The sequence below is a fragment of the Pantherophis guttatus genome, chromosome 4 (assembly GCF_059756535.1).
Source record: "Pantherophis guttatus breed Tessera chromosome 4, ASM5975653v1, whole genome shotgun sequence".
Taxonomy (NCBI): Eukaryota; Metazoa; Chordata; class Lepidosauria; order Squamata; family Colubridae; genus Pantherophis; species Pantherophis guttatus.
Window position 1 is genome coordinate 34,613,236 of NC_142066.1, and position 11,355 is coordinate 34,624,590.

An 11,355-nucleotide genomic window follows, 5' to 3' on the forward strand; every position below is an offset into this window, starting at 1 on the left:
CAACTATGTTACCAATTTAACAGATCCAATGATTCACTTACCAACTGTGGCAAGAAGTTGTAAAATGGAGCAAATTTCACTTACAATCATTTGTTTAGGGACTATTCCAATTCACAACAGCACTGAAAACTGTGACTTACAACCAGTCCTTGCATTTATGATTGGTCCTCACACATCCCTATGGTGATAGGATCAAAATTCAAGTACATGGCAACCAGCACGTGTTTGTGATGGTTGCAATATCCAAGGATCATGCAATCATGATCCACATGATCTTCCCAGCCAGCTTCTGACAAGCACAACCAATGAGGAAGCCAGATTTGCTTAAGGATCACATTGCTCACTTAACAACTGCAGTGATTCACCTTATAGCTGTGGCAAAAAAGGGGATGAAGTCAGGAGTGACATTGAAAAACCATTTTGGTTCCAATTGTGGTTGTAAATCAAGGATTACCTGGTATTCACTGTATCAATTTTCATTCATTCATTCATTCAAGGATGGAAGGAAGGAGGGAAGAAAGAAAAAGAGGAAAAATGAAAAGGAAAAAGGAGGAAGGGAGGAAGAAAAAGAGTGGAAGGAAGAAAAGAAAAAGAAATGAAAAGAGGCAGGAGGGAGAAGAGAAGGAAACAGAAAGGAAAAAGGAAAAGAAATAGAAGGAAATAAGAAGGAAAGAAAAAGAAGGAAAGAAAAAAAGAGGGAAAGAAGGGAGTCTAGGATTTTGTTCTCCAAGTCATCTTCAAACAACAGTCAAGGCATTTCTTGACCCTCCCTTCCTTTCCCCCCTCCTTTTCTCCTAAGTGGGAAGATCTTTTTCCTGTTTTGCACATGGTGATCAATGTATCAGAGCCTAAAACTCTGGTCTCTGGATCACAGCCGTTCTTCAATTGAGAAAACAGAGAGTTTGGACAAGTTGGATGAGGAGAGAAACACCATCAAAATAAAAAAAAATAAAAGTGCACCACTCCCATCCTCATGCAGCTTTCTCCAGTGCTTCCACAATCACCCAGCTGCACATCACACACCAGTGCCTCCACTTCACTGCTACATGCAGCCATCCACCCTCTGGTTGGCTGCCAGTAGAGGTAGCTATTTGTCTTGTGCAGTGACTTGCCCATTTAAAAATATGCCTTGAGGGAATGGGACAAGACAAGGGGATAGAAATGGAGGGCTGTAGAGCAATTGGCAGTGGAGAGGTCCAGTGGAGGAGGAAAACCCGCTGTGGGATGGCTGCAATGGGGGACTGGGAGAGTAGTGGGTGCAGCTAAGAGTCAGCATCTAATAGTCTAGACCCTTAGACTATTGGGTCTAAGGGTCTAGACTAATACTTAAGCCACAAAGGACTTAAGTATTGTATGAAATTGTCCTCCATCCATTAAAATAATATTTGTAAATAATTTATCTAGTATTTTTAAACTTGACAGCAACATATGCTTGGAAAATCTATATTAATTTAGGTAATTGGTTAGATATCCCTGCTTTTCAGAGATTTTGAATTCTTACCCCCACCCCCCGACAATTTCTGCCACAACCCTATTAGCCTTTCATAAGCCCTAAAAACCTATTTATGTTCCTGAGCCTGGGGTGCTGAATATTTCAAGGGCCTCATTTCCTGGCTATATTGCTAACTTCCTATGCACATTTAATTTGTAGAATTTTAGTGTTCTTGGTATTATTGTTTTTATTTAAAAATGTTTTTAGTATTTTTAACTGTTTATATTTTTTTGAATTGTAATCCACCCAGAGTAATTCACTGAAATGAGTGGCCATAGAGATTGATTGATTGATTGATTGATTGATTGAATGAATGAATGAATGAATGAATTCCTTGTAGTATTTGTTATTATTTCTTTGTTAAATGATCTTGAGCTATTCATCCTAACTATTTAGACAAAAGCATCTACTTTCAGAACCTACTTGGTTGAAAGTGCTGGGCCAGCTGATAGCTTCCTCATGAATGGTGAACATTTTATCTTCAGCAGCCCAGGGATCCAGCTTCCCAACTTTCACTCGATGGAAGGACTGGTTGGGGAATGTGACCCAGTTTTCCATATCCAGTCCTGTAATCAGTTCTCTATTCTTGTCAAAGGAAATTTCATCTCCAACACTGTTGTTAAATGACACTCTTTTCAAAAAGAAATGTAGCTGAATATGAAAAAAAAAATGTAAAAATCAGGCATGCTTAATATATAGAACTATGTGATACTTTTATTATTCTTTTTACTTGAACCATTTGAATAGGTGGCACACTGTCCTGACTTTGATGTCCTGTTGTTTATTTCAGGAATGATTATCTATTGTTCCTGATCAAAAATGACTCATATTCTGCAACTTTGAACAGTAAAAAGAAAAATCCACCCAAGAAAACCATGTCTATTTTAATATGCAAAAATATAATTTATTGGGGAAATGTGTTATTTAATATATAAATATAATTATGCTTTCATTAGTTTTGTAAGAATTTTAAGAAGCATAGGTTCTGCTCTTATTAGAGACATTGATCAGGGAAGATCTGATTAGTTTACTACCTAAAGTAACATTTAAACAGCTGTAAAAAGTAGTAGACAGGAGCTGAACTTATGTTTCAAAATGATGCATTTTAACCCAGTAGATAATGAACTCAATAAAAAATAAAGTGCCTACTTTTATTTTAATTGCTACTATAAGATGCCATGATGGGAAAGGGAAGATAAACCTTGTGCTACAGATTTCTGTTTATTTTTATTTATATAATTTATTTTTTCCTCTCTGTTATTTTTATAAATATCTCAAGTTTATTTTTATAAATATCTCAAGTTCCTCTCAGACATGTCTAATACTCCTTCCTCATCCTATTTTCACCACCACAATAACTCTATGAGGTGAGTTGGGCTGAGAGAGACATACTGACCCAAAATCACGCAGCCAGTTTTTCTTAGAACTCACTTTCTCCCAGTTTCTAGCCTGGTGCTTTAACCACTAGACCGATCCATTGCAAAAAAAAAAAAAATCCCTTATTTTGACCTTCTTATAATTCTCTCTAGACAAGTGACTCTGACTAAGCAAATTACTGGTTGCTGTTGATATGTAATAAACATCAGGGATGAATGCATCGAGCTCTTCAACATAAACAGTTCCTTTTCCCTTGACCTGACAAGGATGGTTTGAAAAAAAATAAAGTTCACGTAGTTCAGGTTCAGGTTCGTGCATCTCTGTGAAAAGTTCCTTTCTGTAGGTAACATGCAATGCTGCACCACTGTCCAAAGTCCACAGGAGTCTTCTGTCATACTGAGGTTGTGGATCATTGGTTAAAGCCAATGTGGTGAGTGGAGCTTGCAAATCACGTCGGGGACCACGACAACCTTGTCTACCGCATCTGCCTCTGCCTCTGGAGTCTGTTCCTCTGGGCTGGTACGAGACAGGAGCTGGAACTCATTGGGGACAATCCCGGGTGACATGTCCCACACGATTACAGATGTTGCATCTTGGCATCCTTGGAGTATAGGTCCTTCCTCGGAAGGGGTGCCTAGCTGGAGCTCTTGATGCGGGTGGTCCTCTCAAATATAGCGTGGCTAACATGAATGCTTGTTCTTCAATTAAAAGTCTGCATACATTGTCTACTGTGCGTTGAGCAATAGGCACTAAATTAATCTTTGTAATGGCATCTTTCCATTCATAATTCAATGAGTTAATAATAATGCTGATCATTTGAATATCATCAATATTATAGCCTCTTTCTCTCAATTCTCTTCTGATTTCTTTCAGTTTGGTCAAATGTCCTCCAAGTTTCAATCACCAAGTTTCAATCTCGAACCATGGAACTTAGACATGAGCAAACCTGAAAATTCAATTGAAACAGGCCTGTAGCAATTTTCCAATTGGGCCCAAATTTGTTGGGCTGTTGCATCAGGCGGAAAGGTAACCTGCAGTTCAGTATCCATGGACATCAATAATGTTGTGCAAGCTTTAGTCTCTAAGTCTCTTATTGCAGGAGTCCATGGCTGAGCAGGAGGATTAAAAACCATACAGTGAGTACTTTCTCTGTGAAGTAATAATCCAATCTCACTGATCCAGGCCTTATAATTCTGTCCTGACATCTTTAATTTTGACTCACCAGTTAATGGAGCAACAGAAAATGCCTGGTGAGGAATATGCATTTGGTATGCTGGCTGTGCCGGTAAAAATACCTGTGGTATTTGCTGTGCTTGTTGTGCTGGAGGCACAATTGGCCCTGGTTGTACAGCTGGAGGCAAGTGTGCATGCATTTGTGGTTGAGGCTGTTGCATTTGAGCTGCAATATTAACATGACCTGCTGGAGATGCAGTCATTTGCCTTTGCTGCATTAAGCTTTGTTGTGTTCCATCTAAAAGGACACCAGCACCATCAGGGGGTGCTGAAGATTGAGCCTGTGGAGACACTTGTGGCATTGCAGCCTGAATATCTGAGTGAGTTAAAGACATCTCTGATAGAGTCTTCTGCAATAATTGTAATTGCTCTCTCAAGATGCGGTGCATTTCAGCTTTCTCTAGTAAATTACTTTCGCCAGCAGATGGTGCTGCAACTTCAGTTTTAGGCAGCTCAGGTAATCTTTCTGCATAGGTGGCATTTGTAATTTGAGAATAGAGATGATCATGTGACACATGTGATGTGTGCACAGCTCTCTGTTCTGATTGGCCTGACACAAAATCCACCAGGGGGGGTGTCTTTGGCTCTGAAGGAGAAGACAAAATGCCATTTTCAGAGATTTTAAAAGCACTAGACTTTCTCTTATCTTGCTCAAACATAGATAAAGCCATTTTTGCCTGGGATAGCTCATGTTCAAAAAAAATTATTTGATTACTGTAGATTTTTACAGCTAGTTCACGAAGGGAGAGATCGGAGCTGTGAGGAGAATAATGAATTGTTTCTCCCTCTGCGTGGGGGTGAAAATGCTCGGCCGTTTGTAGAAAATCTGGCCCTGCACCAAGCGTTGCAAATTCAGAACATTCTGGGAGGACAGTTTGAGAGCATGCATAATTGGAAGGAGGCGTTACTGGCCTCAGTCGTAGTGCTTCACCTTCAAAAGCAGCTCTGCCTCTATGTTCCTCCTGAAGCCTTCGTTAAGAGCATTTCATCCATTTCTTCTTTAGAGAGAGCAGAGATATCTATATCTTCGGCAAAATGCATTCTGTATTTGTTTTACTTCTTTTTTGGCATCTTAGCAGACAATTAATCAGCGTTCCGCAGTCGCAAAAATAATCATCTGGCTAAACTAGCCTAGAGGTCTAATCATTAAAGTAACAAGCAAGGAAAAAGCCATAAATCTCGAACCGTCCGTCTGCTACCAGGTGTCAGGGCACTGATTAATCCCATTCTGCTTTTGGGTAATCGCACCTTGATTTAGAGACATGGATCGTGGCATTCTCCTTGTGTATACTTTTGTAAGAAATAAACCCCGAAGATATTTTTTTCTAAGGAAAAACTCATTTATTTGTTATAAAGAAAATAAAACATCTGACTATCTAAAATAATTACAATTTGGCAACGTTCCTGCCGGCTACCTCTCAGCAGCCGGAATTCTTGGCAAGAGAACAAAGAAAGTCTGAAGTAGAATGCGGACATGCGTAGTGTCAATTACTGATAAGAAGTTTGGCAAGCTACGGAAAGTCTGAAAATCGAAAAAATATTAGCTCAGCTGGTAAATACAAAAAAACGCAGTGACACTCTGGATTATTATGCTCATGTGATCATAGACTGCTTTGGATTCTCCTGGTGGGGGATAGAGTTTGTAGTTATCTATTGGGTATTCCTTCTGAACTTATAATTCTTGTGTATGTCAAGTTTGTTTATTTATTAAATTGATATGCAGCCCATACACTCTGAAAAGTAACACTTTTCTGGGTGGCTTCCAATTAAAACCACAAATATAAAATATATTAAAATGTTAAAAAAAAGACAAGCGACAAAAGAGGCAAGATCAGGGGCAGCCTCTTCCATCAACCATCTCCAATATTCAGTTTCCATGCAAGGCCTCAGGTAACTGTCAGAGACAGGTATTTATGCACTATGATGCTTTGATTCATGGGATCACTATAATTTAAATTCTTTCTGATCAATTTGGATAATTTTGTATATCCTTTGTTGCTACTATATGTATTTAAAAGATGTACAAAGGAATCGTTTTCTTTGAAAAAAGTGATAACAAAGTATGTCATCACTTTTTCTACCTAATGTAAAATGTTTTCCACATAATTTAATGTTGTTGCTCTTTTACTATCTTAATCATACCAGATGAGAGAAATGGAATTATTCCTGTAAAGAATATAGCCTGAGTGACTCCATATTTACCCTTTATATAACCTAAACTAACCCTAAGCTATTTAGCTGTGTAAGATACTTAGAAAGGGGAAGTATGTAGGATGCCTTTTCTGAGGAAATAACGCCATAAACTTAAGTTAATACATTCTGAGCTGGGTCAGGCTGACCCAAGCTAAATTAGAAGAAGGAAGGAAGATACCCTGTTCCAATTAATTGTCTTAGTTAAGGACATATTGAAAGGGTATTTTTGGAGGGAAAATGCCCCTCCAAGGGGAAATTCTAAGTCGGGAAATATGTTACTGAGAAAGCCAAAATGTTATGTAACATCAGGGGTGAAATGCTCCCTCTCTGAACCACCTGCAGAGAACCAGTAGCAAAAATCCCTGCCCCCCCCCCATGCCCAGCTGAGCTGCGCAATCATCAGAGGCTTTTTTTTAATTTTTAAAAGCATTTTTTCTACAACCTTTCCAGCCAAAAAATTGCTTTTAAAAATAAAAAAGTAACAAGTAACAAGTAAAAAAAAAAACACCCTCAGCCGAAGAGGTTGTAGAAAAAAATGCTTTTAAAAGCCTCTAACAATCCCAGCTGAGTTGCCTGATCGGCAGAGACTTTTTTTCTTTTAAAAGCCTCTGACGATCCCAGCTGAGTTGCCTGATCAGCAGAGGCTGTTTTTTCTTTTAAAAGCCTCTGACGATCCCAGCTGAATTGCCTGATCAGCAGAGGCTTTTTTTCTTTTAAAAGCTTCTGACGATCAGGCAACTCAGCTGGGATCATCAGAGGCTTTTAAAAGCATTTTTTTTTACAACCACTTTGGCCGAAGAGGTTGTAGAAAAAATGTTTTTAAAAGAAAAAAAGCTTCTGACGATCAGGCAACTCAGATGGGATCATCATAGGCTTTTAAAAGAAAAAAACCCTCTGCCGATCAGGCAACTCAGCTGGGATTGTCAGAAGCTTTTAAAAGAAAAAGAAGCCTCTGCCAGTCAGGCAACTCAGCTGGGATCGTCAGAGGCTTTAAAAGCATTTTTTTTACAACCTCTTTGGCGTGGCTAGGTAGGTGGCCATGGGCATGAGTGACATCAAGTTGCCCCCCACCTAGCCATGCCCACTGAACCAGTAGTAAAACTTTCTGAAACCCACCATTGATCTGTACCCAGGCAAGGTTATGTATCCCAGTGGTGGGTTGCTATCAGTTTGTTGCAGTTTGGGTGAACCAATAGTGGTGGCAGCAGGAGGCTCTGCCCACCCACTCAGATACTTCTGCGCATGTGCGAGCATGCGCATACCCACAAATAAACCGGTAGTGACAGGATTTGCAACCCACTACTGCAGTATACATATACATCCCCATATAAATTAGAAACAAACTTTTCTTATTTGAACCTTTAAATTCTTTAACACGAATCCAATCAAGCTTTCCTCAAATTCTTAGATGTATTCTTAAATAGATTCATACTCTCTTCATTTCTCATATTTTCAGTTATAATTGAATTATAGTCAATTTGAAAAACTTTGCTCATATATAAATCACATGCCTGAGTATTTTGACCATCCTCCCCAAATCAGCGGTTTAAAGTATAGAGACTTAAAAAAAGTGATACTAAAGAGAAAAATAATGAAAAGGGGCTATTTTTTTATATTATTAAGATTTTCTTTTTATTAATTGTTCTCTACTATTTAGGTCAGGCCTAAAAATAATTATATAACATTTAGGGAAATATACACAGACCAACAATCCAGTGCTAGATGCCAAAATAGAGAAAACCTCCACAGCCACCAAGTATTTGCCTTTGGTGCTCAGGTAGGTTGGAACAAAGGACAGCCACACACTACAGAAGATCAGCATGCTGAATGTGAGACATTTGGCCTCATTGAAACTGCTGGGGAGAGACCTGGAGAAAAATGCTACTGTGAAACTGGCAGCTGCCAGAAAACCCATGTATCCCAGGACACAATAGAACATGATAGATGAGCCTTCATTGCACTGGAGTATGATTTCTTCAATTTCTGAATGGGTGTCAACATCAGGGAAAGGTGGAAATGTGAGCAACCATACTGTGCATATTCCTGTTTGAATTAAGGAACAAGAAAGAACAATGGAGGTGGCCAGTCCTCTTCCCACCCATTTCCTCAGACGGGATCCAGGTTTTGTGGCCATGAAAGCCAAAATCACTGTGATGGTTTTTGCCAGAACAGAAGACACAGCCACTGAGAAGATGATGCCAAAACTAATTTGTCGGAGGAGACATATTATACTGCTTGGTATAACAAGGAACTGTAGTGAGCAAAGAAAGCAGAGGAGGAGGGAGATGAGTAGAATGTAGGTGAGATTTCGATCATTGGCCTTGACAATGGGAGTATTGTGGTACTTCAAAAATGTTGCCAGCACCACAATTGTACAGAGAGAAAGGAAAAACACCAGAGTAACTAAACTTATTCCCATTGGTTCCTTATAAGACAAGAAAGATATTTTCTTGGGAATACATGAATCTTGGTCTTTATTTGGATATTGACCTTCTGGACATTTTGAACAGTCATCCATGTCTAGAATTGAAATATATAAATGCATATACATTAATCTATAGTCATAACAGTCTTAGTATCCTTATATAGTTGTTTTCTGCATGTAAGATTAGCTCTTATCTTTCTGACTTTCTGCTCTTGTATTTGAGAAATAGCAAACATAGAAAAACATGGGAGTCCTGTAATAAGGAGAGGGTTGAATGATACTTTGTCTGGGAGCTGAAATCCCAGATTGTGATCTGGGCGAAGTGAAAGCACCACATATCATAGTAATAGCAATAGCACTTTGACTTATATACTGTTTCACAGTGCTTTACACCCTCTCTAAGTAGTTTACAGAGTCAGCATATTTCCCCCAACAATCTGAGTCCTCATTTTACCAACTTTGGAAGGATGGAAGGCTGCGTTAACCTTGAGCCAGTGAGATTGGAAATGCTGGCAATCAGTAGTCAGCAGAATAATAATAATGATGATGATGATGATGATGATGATTATTATTATTATTATTATTATTATTATTATTATTATTATTATTTAGTCATGTTTCTATGCCACCCACTCTCCGAGGACTCTGGGTGGCTTACACCAAAGACAGTATATTAAATAGCATATTGCCCCCAACAATCTAGGTCCTCATTTTACTCACCTCGGAAGGATGGAAGGTTGAGTCAACCTTGAGCCGGTGAGATTTGACCCGCTGATCTGCTGAACTAGCAGTCAGCTGAAGTAGCTGCAGTACTGCACTCTAACCACTGTGCCACTTCAGCTCATATTAGCAGGCAATTAGCCTTCAATACTGCATTCTAACCACTGTGCCACTAGTGCACTTGTCAATTTCTATTTTTATTTTATATTTTTTATTTATTTTATATTGCCAGTATTTCAGGGACATTTTCCATCAGTTGTTTGTGTGTCTTTTATTTAAATTTCCAGGGCACCTCTTATTTATACTATTTGTTAAACAATCAAGATACATTTATTTCTCTGAAAGTTGTACAATTTTGCTACATTTTATATAAGCTTTCACCCACAAATGGTTGCTAATGGTGTTGTTGTTGTTGTTGTTGTTGTTGTTGTTGTTGTTGTTGTTTGCTTTTTGTTCCAGGATAGTTTGGTGTTCTTCATTTTATGGAATAAACATTTATTGATCAATTATGAAAATAAAGTTTTTGTCTGCCTTCTTAATAATGACTTCCTTTCATGTTGCTTATTTATTATATTTGCTTTATATTGCGTACCTCCATGTATTTCTTATTTTTACTTTTACATCGTTCTTCACAAGGCTTCCTAGAGGCTATTATTGAAAATAATATAAATGTAAAAAAATATAATAGGATTTTCTTTCTATCAAATACTTTATAATATACTTCCATTTTATATTCCTGTATAATAAAATAAAACTAATGTTTACAAGCATAAATACAAGCTTTGCTAAAGGAAAATATATATATATATATTCTCCTTACATTAAAAATTTCAGAAGCTTTCTTAATCAAGTGGAATAGATTGTGTAGACATTAGAATGGATTTTTTTATAAAAAGAAAAAGAATACCACAATCCCAATGTAAGAGAAACTGAATGCTTTAATGTTATTTTAATCTATTCTGCTATTTCTTTTTGGGTAGATTGAACGCGACCACATGTCGCGTGGGTATATTGAACGCGACCACATTCTGGGTAGATTGAACGCGACCACATGTTTGTTGGACCCGTGTCCCTCCTGGTTAGTGCTGGCTTCCCGGGAGGTGACGCGAGGCTGGCTCCAGGGGATTATAAATGCTTCGTTGGGTGAGGGTGTCTTCCCCGCCGCCATGAAAGAGGCGGTGGTAAGGCCCCTCCTCAAGAAGCCTTCCCTGGACCTGGCAGTATTGGCTAATTATCGTCCAGTCTCCAACCTTTGCTTCGTTGCGAAGGTTGTTGAAAGTGTGGTTGCGCGACAGCTTCCCCAGTACCTGGATGAAGCGTCGTATCTAGATCCATTCCAGTTGGGCTTCAGGCCTGGGTACAGCACGGAAATGGCATTGGTCGCATTGGTTGATGATCTCTGGAGGGCTCGGGACAGGGGTTGTTCCTCTGTCCTGGTCCTGTTAGACCTCTCAGCGGCTTTTGATACCATCGACCATGGTATCATGCTGCACCGGCTGGAAGGGTTGGGGGTGGGAGGCACCGTTTTACAGTGGTTCTCCTCCTTTCTCTCTGACCGGTCGCAGTCTGTGTTGACAGGGGGGCAGAGATCGACCCCAAGGCCCCTTATATGCGGGGTGCCACAGGGATCGGTTCTCTCGCCCCTTTTGTTCAACATTTATGTAAAGCCGCTGGGCGAGATCATCCGTGGTTTCGGGGTGAAGTACCATCTGTACACTGACGACACTCAGCTGTACATCTCCACCCCGGACCACCCCAACGATGCCCTTGAAGTGATGTCCCAGTGCCTGGAGGCCGTACGGATCTGGATGGGGAGAAACGGGCTCAGGCTCAACCCATCCAAGACCGAATGGCTGTGGTTTCCGACGTCCCGATATAGTCAGCTGGCGCCATCACTGGCTATTGGGGGCGAATC

The 11,355-nt window shown here is 39.5% G+C and overlaps 1 protein-coding gene across 1 annotated transcript; it reads right to left on the bottom strand.

The window, feature by feature from the left end:
• Window positions 1-7,910: 7,910 nt before the first annotated feature.
• On the bottom strand, window positions 7,911-8,936 carry LOC148113991 (vomeronasal type-2 receptor 26-like). Its single transcript, XM_087894504.1, has one exon. It carries the CDS (start codon window positions 8,844-8,846, stop codon window positions 7,914-7,916), a length of 933 nt encoding a protein of 310 aa, XP_087750630.1. The 5' UTR covers window positions 8,847-8,936; the 3' UTR covers window positions 7,911-7,913.
• Between the last annotated feature and the right edge of the window lie 2,419 nt (window positions 8,937-11,355).

Bases quoted from the DNA above. Each gene is read 5' to 3' on its own strand.
- LOC148113991 (XM_087894504.1), bottom strand. From the start codon at position 8,846: ATGTATATGCATTTATATATTTCAATTCTAGACATGGATGACTGTTCA.